General features: G+C 41.1%; 1 protein-coding gene across 2 annotated transcripts in view; it reads right to left on the bottom strand.

Moving 5' to 3' along the window:
• Nucleotides 1-2947: 2947 nt before the first annotated feature.
• Nucleotides 2948-17996, bottom strand: part of LOC116940599 (VPS10 domain-containing receptor SorCS2-like) — a 93230-nt gene continuing 78181 nt past the window's right edge. The window contains exons 21-27 of one of the 2 annotated variants that reach the window (XM_032950642.2): nt 16278-16401; nt 14483-14595; nt 10367-10507; nt 9034-9118; nt 8311-8416; nt 4919-5070; nt 2948-4561 (exon numbers count right to left, since the gene is read on the bottom strand). In XM_032950642.2, the coding sequence (XP_032806533.2) occupies nt 4494-4561; nt 4919-5070; nt 8311-8416; nt 9034-9118; nt 10367-10507; nt 14483-14595; nt 16278-16401 (789 nt within the window). In that variant the 3' untranslated portion in view covers nt 2948-4493. Of the gene's footprint in view, nt 4562-4918; nt 5071-8310; nt 8420-9033; nt 9119-10366; nt 10508-14482; nt 14596-16277; nt 16402-17996 lie in introns of both variants that reach the window. The other variant, XM_032950641.2, reaches the window with a different exon arrangement.

Here is a 17996-nt window from a genome sequence, read left to right as displayed (position 1 = left end):
CGTGGCGACCAGGATACCGTGGAATGTGGAGGACATGCTGAGAGTTGTAACTAAAGCGGTGTTCGGAGAAAGACAGAAGTTGTCCGAGTGAAACCGAACATTACACCTGTATAAAAGACACTTGGGGAGCCAGAAATCGTTCCGATTGAGAGGGGGTCAAATACTTATTTCCCTCATAAAAATGCAAATCAATTTATAACATTTTTGACATGCGTTTTTCTGGAATTTTTTTGTTGTTATTCTGTCTCTCACTACTCTAATAAACCTACCATTAAAATTATAGACTGATCATTTCTTGGTCAGTGGGCAAACGTACAAAATCAGCAGGGGATCAAATACTATTTTCCCTCACTGTATATCCTGTTCAATGGCACCAATTTAATTGTTTGGTAACTATATTTTCAGTCTGCTGTGTGAAATATTTATTCAGAAGACCCGTTGTGTGTAATTTTAGCTTCACATAGAACACGAGTAAACATGTATGTAGTGATTTAAAGCTTTCGTGACTGCAGGGATTCATATTCTTGGTTATTTCGGTAAAGTCACGTAGAAGGGAAACAATAAAATAATAAAAATATAAAACAATAAAATTCTCACGACGTTTCGACTGCAACACAAGCAATCATCATCAGGTGTGAGATTCATTCATGAGGCTATCCACATATACAAACACAGAGACAATTTCGACCGAGAAGATGGATTCTGGCTTAGCAATCATTGGAAGGATTTGATAAACCATTTCGGGTCTTAATTGATTGTTCACGCTTACGGTGGCTTTCAGATCGCATACATTATTTTCGTCTCCCCCCTCCTCTTTTCCGAACATAGATGGACTCGTCCATCTGTACAAACTGTCAAATCTCTCTCCGTGGTGCTAACGTTAAAAATAATCGCCACTTTTTTTCAAATGTTCTTGTTGTGGTTTTCACACCTGATGATGATCAGGTGTTGCAGTCGAAGCGTCGTGAGAATTTTATTGTTTTATATTTTTATTATTTTATTGTTTCCCTTCTACGTGACTTTACCGAAAGAACCAAGAATATATGTAGTGCACCATTTTAAGCTGTTGGGTGGAGAGGCGATTTAAGCAGAAAATAACAATGAAACTCAGTATTAGTAGCGATTCCAAAATCATAGTGTGCACTTCACAGTGCTTCTACTTGTGTAAATGTTTGTTTTGTTATCAGCTTACCAAAAATGTGCACACGTTTTCTTGGTTTCAGGCTTAACACCACAATATGGTTTGGGGGTCACAAAGGAAATGGAGACTCTCTTTCCAGTTGTTATCGTTATTTGCAAAATGCGTACACATACCCTGATAACAAACAAGAAACAGCACATGCTGAGGCTCTGATACTCAAGTTATTTCCTATTTTATGATTAAACTAGAAAATGATACAACTGGACAACCAGAAAGAAAGCAATCGAATACACTTACCTATGAAAAAAGACATGTTCTATACGATCTTGTTTTTCACGTAACATATTGCAATATACTTTTTAACAAAAGTTTAGACGAACATCTCTTCTTCAGTAGTGCAAGCACAGCTTGGTGATGATTTGCCTCCTGACTTGTTTGGCCCCTCATGTGGAATACTGGCGACCTGGTCAAAAATGCACTTACATAGCTGCAAGCTAACTTGTTTCGAAGAATTGCCCCCAAACTTGTTATAGATTGCCCCCCTACCAGGAGACGTATGTGCAGAAAAGTACACTGCTGCACACCTCTAATGAGAACATGATTGACTGAGCGCACAATGAATCAAGATGTTTCTTTTTACCCCCTGCAAACAGTATGAGATTTAAACAGCAATTCTCAGTTGTATTAAACTCTGGCAACTTGACACCTTGTCAATACGTGGCTGTACAGCATGTTTATATGCTTTCACACTTCTTAGCGTTACAGTCTGCAGCTTAAAAAGTAATGTAAAAATCCTTTTGTCACATAGTAGAAATAGCAGCTCACAATATGCTGTCTCAGGACATATGACCAGCAAAGCTGCTGTCAAATGTCAGATATTTAGGACAACAACCCAATATTTTATTTTTCAAAAAGAGACCATACTGGATAAATTGCCCATACCGAACATTGGTTTTAGCTTGAAACACGCCCATCACGTCTCTCCCACGGTGAAGACAGATGGTATACGATCGTCCAGAAACCATTTGGTCATGTTAAAGCATAAATTCTAGAAAATGAATTCAGTAGCTAAAGCACGAGAAGGTTAATGTCTCAAAAAGACACCATAAAACAGTTTAAACTATAGTGATTAGATTGTAGAGCAATTACTTATACGTTTAACCCCTTTTTCAACACCACAGACACTGACACATACTAATTTAAGAAGTTAAAATATAGGCTACTGAAGAGCACAAAATATATATTGTGAGCAGAATTATTAAGGTTAACATCCGGATACCCCACTTTTAAAATTGCTGCCCTGTTTAATGTTCCTTCGATTTTTTTTTATACAATTCATTCACTGGGAAAATGTGGCAGATGCTACGAAAGAGATGCTGTCATATCATGAAAACAGGCTTTTATTCAGTGCATCCTTTTACATCGAGCATGGCCGCAGAATCAGAATTTATTTTTATCCTGGAGAAATCCGAAATCACTGCCGACAATGTCCACGCCCCTTAATGAGGTAGCTACAAACCAGAACGGTCAGTTTAGTATTGCCTCAGTAGGATGAAGCTTTACGATCCAGTGCCTATCACACAACGGATGAGTCAGGATCAGGTTTCAATGAATTTTGTGTTCCATAAATACGTCAGCTCGGAAGGTAAGGTGTGCGTTGGATTTCATATGCCTGATTTGTAGATCAGGCATATGAAACGATCGCGTACACAAACGGCTCTCTCTTCAACACCTTGCAAAATTGTCACACCCAAAAAATTATTCCCAAACGATGCCATAAAAATGCACACTGAATGCAAACGGGAATACACAAAAGGTATTTACTGTAAATAAATTAAAATGGGTATTACTCTGTCGAAACCAAAGATCTCCACGAGGCATTAACAGCACAGAAAACACAAGGTTACTCATATAGTCATATACTACAAGCATTGGTAAGTATTCATGGTAACAAATTTTATGAAAAGGCAGCATGTAATGGTAAAGCATGCCACTAAAAGCACATTGTGTGCTCAACACTTCATTTGATAGTTAGAAATGCAAATAAATAGTTATATTTTATACATTGTGCCACATTTAATGTTTCTTAAATTAACGCCACATCGATCACGCATACTGTTAGCAAACACCCTTCTGTTGCTTAAAATAACATATATTTTTCTATACATGCCAACACTCTCATCGAAGGATTACCACCAGCATATATTAGAATATACTGTGCTTTACAAAACCCATGAGAAATGTATACAGGCTCAATGCTGAAGCATTCAAAAACTTTAACTTATGTTCATTACATACCGCATACAATATTTTGGTTCACAAATCTTTAGAACATATACATGTCTGAAACACCACTGATGGTAACGTGAACAAGCGCAAGGCTGAGGCCGATGACTTCCTTTACAGAGAGCTTTGAAAGAAGCATTTTGCCACCAATTCATTTCTTGCATTACTAAGGCCCTTATATGTATGTATACATGGTAGAACTCCTCTTATTCCCGCGAGGCTTATTACCTGGCACTCCTATTATCCACGAGAGATGTGGGGTCCACAAAAACTCCTCTTATATGTGACCCCATTACAGGTATTGCATTGCTATATTCCAAAATTTTCACATCCTGAATTTTGGAAATGTTTCTTGTTCGCAGATCATACGCAGATAAGAGGAGTCATGCGGCAAATTCATTCCATTGCCTGTGGGTTTTTAGTAAAAAAATGCAAATAATAATAAATGTTTGGATAATGTTGCGGAAAATCCGATCTGCAATATTCATCGCCGACGTCAACGTGAATGAGAGGAGTTCTACTGTACTACTTTGCAAACTTCCCATTCCTAACACTTAATCCTACAAGCGTTCGAAAAAGCCGTAGGCTGTCTGTAACTATTTGGTTACAATTTAGTAAAAGTTTTATGGATATAAAACTCTAGGGACTTCAGTAACCAATTTTATGTATTGTGGTTCAAAGCAATTTAATGCTCTGTGGGGTAACTGGGTAAAACTACACACTTTAGGGAATATCAACTAATAATTTCAAAAAAACCACAGGATCCCAAAAGAAATGTTTAAAAAAATCTCTGGCAATACCAGTCACTACCCTTTATCTAGAGTGCACGTACTCTCAGCCACAACGCAAGGTTGAGACTCCACATACTCCTGTTGAAGGTCCACGTTAAAGCGCAGCATGCAGCACTGGGCACTCTCTCTCTCTCTCTCTTTGGTCTACCGAGCGACGGCAGTTATGATGGAGCAGTGTCGGAGGACGTGAAGCGGACCAGGGGGGTTGCTCAGACAACGCACTGATAAATGGACAAACCGTGGCATATTGGTCTGAGATTGGAGTTTATTTGCTGTTAGCTGCTCACGTAGCTGTTTGCTTCCCTGGCGTGAAGGCCGAGCACGACGTGAGTGCTGTGGTTTCCTGCGACGCACGCACCAAAGACAAGGCAAAAAGTTACACGCAAAGAAATGCTATCAATAACGGTAAATATTACCCAACTTACACGACATTTAAATCTATTGTCATTTTTGAAATGCCACAGGATTAACGGCCGTGAAGTTTTATGGGTTTTTTTATGAGGACAAGGTGGGAGGGGAAAGGACAGAGGGAATTGGCAGCAGAATTCAGCGGAGCAGGGAAGGTTGAGATGCGCGTCAATATTTCAGAGTCGGTATATTAATCTCTGCATGACCCAGGGGGGTCAGCACAAAGTTCACACAATTAGAGACACTATCTTGTGAATGAGCAAGTGTTCCGAGGTCGCGTGCTTGTGCGTACCTAGTGTCTGTGAGTCCAAATCATCGTCAATGAACTCCTCCTGGTTGTGCAGTGCCTCGTTTTGGATAACGGTGGCCACCTCCCCCGGGGTGGTCACATCCTGCTCCTTCTCGTTGTGCATTTGCGCATAGACGTTTCCTCCGACCAGTTTCCTGCGGGGTTGAGTGGCAAGTTCACTCCAAGTAATTATAACACTGCAGGTGTGGGCCTGGGGACAGCGATGGTGCAGTGGTTAAACACACTGTGCTGTGAACCTGAGCACCTTGAGTTCCATTCCTAGCCAAGGCTAACATCAGTGGCAAGTCATACGGGAACAGATCCTGGCCGTTTCCCACTTCAGCAACCCACACTGACTAGCGTGGAAAAATATAATCAAACAAACCCCATGGTTAACACAAAGTGGGGAGGCCCTCATCTAGCAGTGAATTAATTATTATCACAGTATAACAAATTTACAACCCTTTGGCAACCCACTGCTGGATGAAGGCCTCTCTACGCAATATCGGGCATTGGGGTTGTTTGGTCATTCTTCACGATGCTGGTCAGGGTGGGTGAGTGAAGTGGAGAGGTGTGTGTTGGGGGGCCCAGAACCGGCTCCGATATCACTCGCCACTGATGTGAGCCCTTGGCGGAAATAACATTTGGTGTGATAACCGCTGCACCACCATTCCACCACAGATACCGTAATGAGGGATTTTTTTTCCCCCATGAACTTGCAGGTTACAGTAAATATTGTAAAAATGGTCAAAAACCAAAAAAACTCAAAATGAACAATCGATGGTGTCTTGTCCAAACGTTTCACACTGTGGCTCTGTTTATCGCCTTAGTTGGCGATTTAGTGGCAGCATGTATTTTACTTGGCTGTTATATGGATCACGAAGGTAACTTTATTATTGGAATGGGAAAGTAATTTAGTGCTTGGACTTAAACCAACTGCTCCCTGCCCCCACCAACCCCTCCTTCTTCCCCGGTATCTTTATTGCCCTCTTACTACATTCAACTCACCCAGTTCTTGTTATATTTGGGAGGGAGGGAAAAGTGGATACAAACACACACACGGGGTGATCCATGTATAGACAGCCCACTTAAATAACATGTGGACATTATAGAGATAAAACAAATACATGAATGCCTCTTCATATTTCCTACCAGTTTCAATAATACACTTCTTTAAATGTATAACGCTCTGCTCTGTACGATATAGAGCCATCACTTTAATCGTATTTGATTGCCTGTTGAGAAGGTGTTCATTAGAAACCAGTTGGATATTTATAAATGCATCACCCTAGACTATACATGAAATCTACATTTTAAGTTTTCATGACTGCAGGGATCCATACTCTTTGGTTCTTTCGGTAAAGTCACGTAGATATAAAATAAAATAAAATAAATCACGACGTTTTGGTCGCAACACAAGCGTCCGTCATCAGGTGGGACAACCACAGCAAGAAACAATTGCTGAAGTGGGCAAAAGAGCTGCTGTAACAAGAGGCTGTATAGGTAAGAGAGGGGGGAGGAGCCCCCCTCTCTTACCCCCCCCCTGGCATTTTGCCGTGCTCGCCCTTTAATCCCTCTACCCCACACCCCCCTCTCTGTCTCTCCTCCCTGGCTCCTCCCCCCTCTCTTGCCTATTTGGCCTCTTGTCACGGCAGCCCTTTTGCCCACTTCAGCAATTGATTCTTGCTGTGGTTGTCCCACCTGATGACGGATGCTTGTGTTGCGCCCGAAACGTCGTGATTTTATTCATTTTATTTTATACCTACGTGACTTTACCGAAAAAACCAAAGAGAATACATGAAATGTAAGGACATGACCAAGGTTGCTGTAAAATAAAATATATGAACATAAATGACCCATTTGTTTGGATCATTCATTTCCCTTAAAAGGAGGTCTTTACATGGTGCAAACTCTCAAACATTTTCATATTTCCTCACTCCTGTTAAATTACCAGTTAAAACCAATGAAGATGTAATTTATTTTTCCCAGAATATCTCCGTCACTGTCCAATGCCAGGCTGCCAGGCAAGGCAGTCACACATATCAGGAAACATATGCAAAAAGTCTGCACCATGTATTAAAATAAAAATAATGATCTTAACCAAGGAAAGTTTCAATAATCACTGGAATATTCTCTTTTAGAAAGTTTCCATATTATATTTTGTGACCAATGAACGTTTAACAAGTGTTTTGCGTGTCACAGGAAATTGTAGAAACCTCAAGGACGAGAGGGGAATAACATTTAAAATTCTGCACTGACAGTTTCATGAACCCACTCGCTGTGCTCCCGCCTTCTGGCCACCTCACAGCCTGGCAGGTTAAGTATTTCATATATGTACAGAGTCCTCCAACTCTTACCTTTAAAGTGTTTGTATTACAGGTGCGAGCGACCACTACAGCTCAGCTATAGGGGAATTCATCTGGGCTAAATCAGTTTTTTTTTCAACTCTAGTCCTCACAAGCCCCCCCCCCCCCCACGGTGCATGCAGTTGTTCATTGGCTTCATTTGTGTATGAATATAAAATATAATCACGTAAAAGGCAGAGCCGTGGGAGATTGCGGAGGTGGGGGTGTATGCAATTATGTAATAGATCAGTAATCAGCCACTTAGCAAGCTACTGTCAGCCACTTAGCATGTGACTCACCTTATAGGTGAGTCACATGCTAACTGGCTGATTACTGATCTATTACATAATTGCAAACACCCCCACCCCCGCGCTGATCTCGAAACGTGATGGGGTTCAATAATGATGACGTCATCCTGCACTATTTAAGACCGGCAGCAGGTGGATGGCTTCACTATTCTGGCAAAGAGTCCGAAGATGCTGGATGTAATTTCCAGCGAAACGGCGCACTCAAATTGTAAATGTTGTAGATCCACTCTTCAACACACCGGTGGGCTAAAGTAGTGAACTATTTGTCTTTTGTCAACGTGACACATTTTTTACTGATTGGCCGTGTCGGGTGGTGGAGGGTTGCGACACATTTATAAATAACGCGATCTAACCCAAAAACCTTTATTATGAATAATACTGGTCGAGAAAGTCTACGTATTAAACTTTTGTAAATCCACAGCTGAATAAAGGCCTCCTAATGTCACATCGACTACGGGGGTTGTTTTACCGTACTTCAGGCTCGTTAATGCGGGTTGTTGAAGGGGGTGGCCCAAAAGTAGTTTCAGTTATCACAAGCTACTGTCAGTCATGGATGGGAATTTAACTCCGGACACCAATTTTGTAACGCAGTGCGCTAACCACTGTGTCACTGGCTTCAACCCCATTATTAATTATAACAAACATAATTTAATTTGCCAAAGGAACAATTGATAACTTGTTAATTGAAAGCGTGTATGCTACTATAACTTTTTTCTTTCAAATCCATGCACGGGGCACATACCTTTTGAACCTGTAGATGATGTAGATTAAAAGGCCAAGAAAGGCCAGGCAGAGCACAAGCAGCACAAGCGTAACACCTGGCCCCGAGCCCGGCTGCTGGAAGCCTGCTACTGGGGGAATGTAGAGCGGACATCTCAATAAGCCAGTAGGAAAAAAAATATAATTTGCATTCTAAATGTGTGCACACAGCCAGCAAGAGCACCTTTGGCATATTCATGTCCCAAATCTCAAGTGACATTTTATTAAAAGTTGCATGTCCTGCATGAGTTACTTTATAGTCTGTGTGACTCACTCTTATAATCTCAAATTTTTCATCCTGAGTGGAGCTGCCATGGAAAAGTGATCAAAGATTGTCTTTTTTGCAGTTCTCAGTTATTTGTGACCCAAAGCAGATGACAGAGGCTGCGACATTATATCACTCGTTTTTTTGTATTGCGCTTTTTACAAAACTGGCTTCAATCGCGATCCAATCACCGCGGGGTATGCAATCTATACTAGATTTGAAGCTTTCGTGACTGCAAGGATCCATACTCTTTGGTTCTATTCGGTAAAGTCACGTGATTTTTGTTGTTTTATTTTTTACCTGCGTGACTTTACCGAATAGAACCAAAGAGTATGCAATCTATACTTTTTTATCAAAAGATATGGATGTGCGAGTGTTGTTGGACTACTGTTTCAAGAACCATGTTATGTATGCTGTGTAAATAAAAAAATGCAAACTTACTTGCAACTACTGTGATTTTTACTTCAGGATTTAGATTGAATGTCACCAAGTTTCTCTTCACAACCGACACAAGTGATTCATAGACCTATAATGCAAACATCACATTTCCAGGAATTTGAATCCATTCTTCAACTTTTGAGTAAACATATCATATTCTACTGTTTGCTACAATAACATCAAGAATGAGGTTTTTTAATGCATCAAACACATTGATTGTTGTGTAATATTTTCTTAGGAAAGATATTTATTTAAAATGGAATCTATACACTCATGATACATTTGTACCAACCTACACTCTTACACTCCAGCATTTAGATGTAATGCAATTATTATTAATATTATAAAAATACTATTGCCCTTTATAAAAATTCTTACATTCTCTAGATTTTCTCAACAGGTGTCCTGGTCAGTATGTTTGGCCAATTATGGACTAACCAGAGAAAACCGTTGCATACAAGGGGATGACACTGAAAGCTCCATACCGATAGGTTCAACAATTCGAGATTTAAAGCTTTCATGACTGCAAGGATCCATACTCTTTGGTTCTATTCAGTAAAGTCACGTAGGTAAATAATAAAACAAAAAATTACGACCTTTCAGCCACAACACAAGTGGCCTTCATCAGGTGAAGGGACCGTACTGTCCAGAGGACAGCGTTGGACAGTACGGTCCCTTCACCTGATGAAGGCCACTTGTGTTGTGGCCGAAACGTCGTGATTTATGTTGTTTTATTTTTTACCTACGTGACTTTACTGAATAGAACCAAAGAGTAAGGTTCAACAATGCATTGCTTCACTGTAATTTCCTGGCCATTTCACAGCCCAAGCCTACCAAGTATTCCCAAGTGGTCTTGCGTATAAGTACTAACCAGGCTCAACCTTATTTACCGTCGAGATAGGAAGAGTACGTGCCCAATCAGCGTTATTTTGTCATCAAGTGATAGGAAGAGTACGTGCTCAATCAGCGCTATTTTGTCATCAAGTGATAAGACGCAAGCAGTATACTCACCTCAGAATTTCATTTCATGAGTCTAGTGACTACACCAATAAAAGAACCATATATTTTTTATGGCAGCTGTCATATATATACACACACATGCACCCAGATAACCAACATATATGCCCGCACATAGATAACCCACGCCAGCGCTACATAGTAAAAGGTGCCCACAGTGGCAGAGCTATCAAGTGTGCGGCGGTGAAAATCAAAAGCCCACAGGCAGAAGAGGCCCGGGTGCTGGACTATAAATGGGGGTGTAAATGTACAGGGCACCCCATTTACGTCGTTGCACCACGGTGCATTTCAAACCAGCTATGCCACTGCGTGTGCCCACCTGTTCGACTTCAGCTCCGTGGCTGCTGCGTCTCCTCCTCCGTGGTTCATCACGGCGTGGCACTGCGTACACGTCCACGTGTGTGGGAAAGCCCAGAGGCACGTCTGTGATGACCTGCTCCTCCGAGATGTGACTGGCAGCCTGCCGTGCAAACGAGAGCAAGCACCAGCTACAGCCACTCAGAGATATCCTCGGACTTTTGCTGATGAGCAAATCAGCAAAATGTGCCCAATCTCATCGTATCTCAAAAGCTAAACAGATTTTGAGCTGGGTAAATACTTTAAAGGGTTACCATTAGTTTTTTTATATATATATACCCTCTAAATCCAAATTGTCATCATCATCATCAGCAGCAGCAGTTACGATCAACCCACGGCTTGATGAAGGACTTCTAAAGTTGCCACCACCTTTCATGACCTTGCAATGCAACAATCAATCCAGCACCTACACATTAATTTATTTCATTGCTTCATCTCCATGTAGGGCCTCCACTCGAACACGTTCCATATATTGCTGCCATTTCATTATTAATCTTGACCATTATCCATCATCCCTTCTAGCACAAACCCACTTCTCTTACTATTTCGGACGATGTCTTTAACCTAGATGTGTTCCTTTATCTGTTTCCCAATGTAATTCTAAACATGCATCTCTGCACACTTTTCCGTTTTTGTTTTTCATTAACAACCACGTTTCTTCACCATATGTCATAGCAGGTAGTGCACATAAAGGTTTCTTCTTTGGGTGTATTGGTACACTACTCTTCATTATCAAATTGTATTGTACATTATAAATATAATACATCCAAAACACTGCACCACGAACCCAGTGACATGAGTGTTATTCTCAGCCATAGCTAACATAAACAGCTTGTGCTATCTGAACCAGTCCTGGGCCCAAGTGCACCAATTCACAATGACGAGCGTAGTGAAGTATGGTCAAACAACCCCTATTAATTACACAGCATGGGGAGGCCTTCATCCAGTGGTGGACTGACAAAGGGTTATGCATTACTATTACTGTTTTTTTTATTATTTCATCTGCTGTTATAAACAATTATTTAGAAAATCGAATTTGGAAGCTTATTGGCATGCAGGTCAATCAATGTGCCATTTACACAGATAAAATAAAATCCTTATTTGTAATTAAGAAAGTAAAGTATATTTTAAGTATTCGAAGGCTGTGTATTGGCAATCCGAGTACCATTAGGTGCCGTGGTGGCGAGATGTTAACTACCACACCTGGCATACAGGATGTCGCGGGTTCGGTCCCGACTCTTACGCCTGTATATTTGGAGTCTGCGTGTCTCTTTCCCTGTGAGCACGTGCAGTTTTCTCCGGGTCCTCCGGTTTTTCCCTCCACATTTAGAAACATGCCTTTAGAGTATTTGGCTGTTATAAATTTCCACATGATGATATGCCACTTCATTAAGCTATCATTTGTGGCCAGGGCACTTCTGAAATACAGCTATATAGCTCAGGTGGCCATACCTGGTAAAATAAAAAATTGTTTATTTAAAAAGAAAGTTTTTTAGTTTTTAAACTAACCGTATTAATCGTTCACACTATGAAGGGCCATTGCCCAAACCTTCACCCAATATATATTCATCCTTTTAAAGCAAGCCACAGTGTCATTGATGAATTAGGTATTTTTTTGTTTCAAGTACCATCGGTTGACGTGAAAGAAACAAACACAAATGTGCACGGTGTAATAGTGCACTGGGAAATATGTATGTATGTAAATCTAGAATATGTATGTTGTTTAGTGTGTCAGTGTGGTGTAGGAATAAAATAAAATAAAGATAATTTGTGAACATGACTCAGGTGCAACTGGAAAATAAAACCAAAACTGACCACTGAGGTTTAGTGTACAGTGTTTCCTGGTGAAATAAAACGAAAAATCTGAAAGTAGAAGTATGATGTACACACAGTGAAACATACACAGGGGTTATTTACTACAGTATTTCATCATTTAAAGAAATCTGGTTTAATGTCTCTATTGTCCTACTCAGACTCTCCCTAGTTCAGCTGGTAAGGCCCATTGAGCTTAACAGCCCGTGTCCACTTACGGTTGAGCCAGCAGTAGCCTAAAGATAATTATTCTCCTGTTACCCACAACTAAGGCTATGTACTGATCTATCTACCGACATCCGGATGCACATCTACCTTTCGATATATTCATACAGCACTCCTATATGATATATATTTTCCATTATAACAGCATGGACTTACACAATACAATTTGGATTCGTAAATAATGTAAATGTGACTGAATGGCAAGATGCTGCACAAACGCAGGGCATACGCCATTGGAAGAAATTTACAAAGGGGTAGAAAATTTACAGAACATAAAGGGAGGCGACAATAGGTAGGATAAGATGGGCCTGATGACAATAGAAAGAGTCTCAGTCGTCGGCAGAGACTAATGTTTTTACCTGGAACTTGGAGTGAGAGAGAAAGTCGGCAGTGTGGAAGGCTTGTGGGTCGGAACTCTAAACAATGTGGGTAGCAGCAAAATATGAGTGACCTCCCATAGAGTTCACCAGAATTGGTCCTAGTTCGCCGGACTCTGCTGATGAGACACTGAATGTCAAAACCAGTCCAGAGTTTGCTTTATGAAACAAACGCTGCTGAAAAAATGCATTCCCAGAAGGCCATGCGGTCGATGGATTGGGTAAAATTACTTTCCTTTTTTACATGGAAAGACACGTGGGAAGAAGGCATTACTTATTTTGTTATTCCCTCAGAGTGGAGATTGACTAAGAGTTGTGACAGAATGCCTTAGTAGAAGGAGTCCACCGAGGATCTTTAAGATGGTGAGGGTGATTCATTATTAGCATGATCATTTTATAGTTGATTCAGAATTGGAGTGGGTGGCTTTCTAATGTATTTTTGAGTTGTACCGTGTGTTGTTCCACATTATGTCTGACGTTTCAACCAAAAAACCCATTAGGGAGGTGTGCAGCACAGCCATGAAATTGGACTGGGAGTCAGTGAAGGGATCTGAGGATTGGGATGATATGATCTAATTTTAATTATGGGCACCGGTAAGAAATCTGCCAGAGGAATTCTGGATAATCTGCAGTTTGAAGGTAAGGGATTTGGAGAGGCCATCGTGAAGAGAGTGACAGTAGTTGAACAAAAAGGTGATGAAGGCGTGGAAAAGATAAGGGTCTCAGCAGTAGATAAGTCACGGAAGTAATGGATGTTATTGTTGTGTAGTTGAAGATAGGTGGTCTTATAAAGTATAAACATAGAGAATTATGGGTCTGGCCTGATGATGACTCAAAGGTGTCAAATACTTACCTAATTTGAGCATGTTCACACAACATGTTTGTTTGCTTACATCTACATATGTACAGGAATATCTACCAAGTCAATCTGCATATCCTTCCTTGGTCTATTTGGACACGTTTACCAGCATTTTATGTTTTAATACATATTTAACAATAGTTGTTTTTTGCACAAATATGTGGCAATGTTAATGGTGCATTTCTATGCATGGACCTTGGTCAGATGTTGGGGATCCCCTGGCATGGAATAAACACAGTGGAAATTCCACATAGGCTTTGATTATGGGGAGGTCACGTGGCAGAGCACGAGCACAGGTTCATGGTCAGCTCTCTGGGGCCGCACTAGTTAATGCTGACGATGTAAGCGGTCCGTTTCAAAGCAGAAGATAAATAATCCCATGACGTCATCCGTTAAAGTGTAGGCCATGTGTACCAGCGTCACGGTCCAAATTTTCCCAGCTTGAATTGGGAGCAGACAGAGCAATCACTCCCGACTCAAAAACGATTGCGGACCATGTCTGTGAAACACAGCAACTTCCTGATAGCTTTGCGACAAATAATATAGCCGCGGATACCAAAAACATTACTAATTATTTGATTTACACTGTATTGCATATCTACATATTACACGTCATTAGAGAAGCTTACCGAGAGTATTCCACTTTGGTTAATGTATACAGAACTCCATGGTTTGAAAAAAGAAACTGGCCATCCTATGCCACGTACAGTACTTCGTACAAATATTTTGTTATTTTGATTTACAAGTTCTTTCCAGTAAATGGATTTCCCTGCCAGATTGTGGTCTGGGTATGAGCTGCACTCACTTGTAAAAGAGAGGCCTTGACCGCCCTAGCCACATCCTCTCGCCACTCGGGCAGCCCGGGGTTGTACGATTCCAGGCTCGGTGAGAAGAACAGGTGAAGAACGCGCACATGCTCTGTCGCGCACACACAGACACGCCCCGTTAAATCACCTGTCATGGCATCGCACGGAAAAAAAACATGTTCAGAAAAATACGCTGCGCAATAATCATCATCACAATAATAATGTTTAGTTCTATATAGTGGCGTTCATGCAAATTGCATCTCACAATCGATAAGGAACCACAGACAAGCTGGAAGGCAGCAGATAGGCCAGGGTTTCCCAAACTCGAGTCCTCACGACCCACCATGCTCCCTATGCAATTACAAATTAACTCATTCCACGCTGCACGCATCCAATGATTGTTAAACACGTCCCACGTTATGTGCTAACCAATTAACGCTCTGCATTAATAAAGCCGATTAAAATTAAGATTGAGATGTCAGTGTGCATGTGTGTGTACACGTGTTCCCTGTGTGTTTCACGTGCCACAGGCAGCGTCAATTCAGAATCAGAATCTTTAACAATCATCAGGCGCGTGCAGCATGGTGGGGTGCCATGAGGACTGGAGTTTGGGAACCCCTGGGCTTGGCGGTGAACCCTCCGCCAAAGATTCCCCAAGCTCTGCAGTGATCTATATACTAAGATGCTTTCAGATAATTAATAATAATTTTTACTCATAATAACAATACTGTAATACGGGAAAATAAACTGAAAATTATGACATCAGCACTGATGGACTCCATTCTAATTGCTAAAAAAAGAAGGCAAGGCTTTACCCTTTCTGGCAAAAACATAGGAGGTGTTAAGATGTTCCAACACCAAATAGACACCTATTACAAGGCACAAAATCTGCATTAACCACACATACTTGTGGTAAAATATGCAAACAAATATGCTTTCATAATGTATGCATTATTTCATTATTATATGATGTGTTTCTATCTATAAGAATAAGGATTTTTATTCATTGGGTACTTAAATGCACCAGCATATCAAAGTACCTTATATTACATCTCAACTAAATTATTCCAGTTTTTTTAAGCCAAGAGGGCTCCTAATGACAGCTGTCTCTGTGCAGCACAAGGTGAACAGGAGCGGTGGCCTGCAAGTGGGAATTATTTGTGAGTTGGTTATTCCAGTTAAGTAGTTTTGCCAGTATATCTTTCAAATTTGGACCATGAAGCCAGTACACATGCTGCATCTATAGACAGTTGCATCAATGCTTGTTTGAAAGCAATTTCCACAGCGTTACAGACAATACACCTGATCACCTGTGAGCACAAATGAATAACTCTCTGATCATTCTAAGACGAGGCCTGACTCCTAACCGCATACAACCCAAGAACAATGCAATTCAGGGGATTCTCCCACTTCCCGATCAACTGGCTTCACAGCAGCACCCGAGCTAACATCCAGAGTGCGCCGGTTCTAAGCCACTCTCTGGGCCGAACGCAGCACATTTAAGTGCAGGAAAGATTTAGCAGTTTTTATGTCATGGGCAACTGAATTACAACCATCAATTTCACTGTATATCTGAACCCCTTACATTCCAAGTACCATAGTCAATGTTCTCTTGTCACATGCTACAGCCCCGGCGGGGGTTCAAGGTGAGCTCTTTGAAATATTCATTCAATATGATGGACACAGTCATCAGCAATTTTGCAGTCTCCGCATCCTCTGTTATGCTTTAAAAGCATTTTAATTTCACACAATAATTTTTTTTCTCTGCACAGCTTTGATATTGGATTTTCTCACCGTAAACCATGAGAGCGCGAGAGTGCTGCACAGCCCAACTACCCGTGGCGGCCTGCACGCTGATCGCCGTCTCTCCCACCACAGGAAAACTCGTTGTCACCTCTCCCGACAGAGACACCACTGGCTGAGGAGTGGAACCGAGCAGAGACATCATCAGCAGCCTTCACAAGCAGGCCTCAACCTTCTGTTAGAAACCTACACTGACACCCGGTATCATAAAACCTCCGTACACTTAAATTTTTAATGAAAACTTTCGTGACTGCAGGGATTCATATTCTTGGTTCTTTCGGTAAAGTCACGTAGAAGGGAAACAAATAAACAATACAAATATAAAACAATAAAATTATCACGACGTTTCGACTGCAACACAAGCAATCATCATCAGGTGTGAAAACCACAGCAAGAAAATTTGAAACAAAGTGGCGGTTTTTTTAACGTTAGCACCACGGAGAGCGATTTGACAGTTTGTTCAGATGGACGAGTCCATCTATGTTCGGAAAAGAGGAGGGGGGAGACGAAAATAATGGATGCGGTCTGAAAGCCACCGTAAGCGTGAACAATCAATTAAGACCCGAAATGGTTTATCAAATCCTTCCAATGATTGCTAAGCCATAATCCATTTTTCGGTTGAAATTGTCTCTGTTTGTATATGTGGATAGCCTCATGAACGAATCTCTCATGGTAGCCTGATGGCTTGCAGAGAACCTCTGTCTTGGAGAAGTCAATGTCATGTGAGCCTACTGAATTATAACAGTGATCTGCCACGGCCGAGGTGTTGGTCCTACCGTGTTTTAGGTCTGCTTTATGTCCACGGATGCGGTCCGAGACATGTCGTTTGGTTTCTCCAATGTAACTACTACCACAGAGGCAACTTAATTTGTAGACGCCAGGGTACTGTATGTCTGGAATCACATCTTTTACAGACGGAACCAGATCACGGATTTTATGTAATGTGTTGAATCGGACCTGGATCTTGTGTTTATTCAAGATTTTGGAGATCTTTTTTGTGATCCCCGCAATGTAGGGTAAAGTGATGGTTTTGAATGGCTCCTCAAGAGGGTCCTTCTTCATGGTTGGAGTGATAGCATTGCGGATTGTGTAGTCGGAGTAACCATTAGCCTTAAGAGCTTGGTGTACGTGCTTGAGTTCACTGGCTATGTGTTGGGCTCTATGGTGCAGAGTCTTGATGAGGGAATCCTTCTGGAATGAATGGTGGTGGGAATCCGGTTTCAGGTAAGCATCCGTATGGGTAGCTTTCCTGTAGAGAGAGTGCCTCATTGAACCATCAGGTCTCTTTTTCTTATATACTTGTCAATTACACTGCCCTAAAGAGGAATACAACATGTCTGATCATGGCCCTCCATCATAGCCAATCTCTGAAATCTCTCTGCTATGGGCTGTTGCCCGAAACGTCACCTGTTATATATATGTTTTCCTCTTGAAGGCTGTGTCATTGCCAAATGTGTTTAATTTTGTTATTTGTGCTAATGCACCACTGCCAATGCAGAAACACATGTTTTTTTGTTAAGTTTAATTTTACTGACATCACACATGTTCATCACCAGTTGGGGTTTAACGATCAGAATTTGCCAATTAATTTATTAACTTAAATATCACGGCAAATGAAAGTTACTTACAAATACACAAAAATTAGAGAACGGATCGGGGCAAATGTAGGGAAAGAGACAGAGACTAAAAAGACACCAAAGTACAATGGTA

Source organism: Petromyzon marinus, chromosome 9 (assembly GCF_048934315.1).
Source record: "Petromyzon marinus isolate PM22_M1 ecotype Great Lakes invasive population chromosome 9, UKy_Petmar_22M1.pri1.0, whole genome shotgun sequence".
Lineage (NCBI taxonomy): Eukaryota > Metazoa > Chordata > Hyperoartia > Petromyzontiformes > Petromyzontidae > Petromyzon > Petromyzon marinus.
This window is presented reverse-complemented; position numbering and strand designations above follow the sequence as displayed.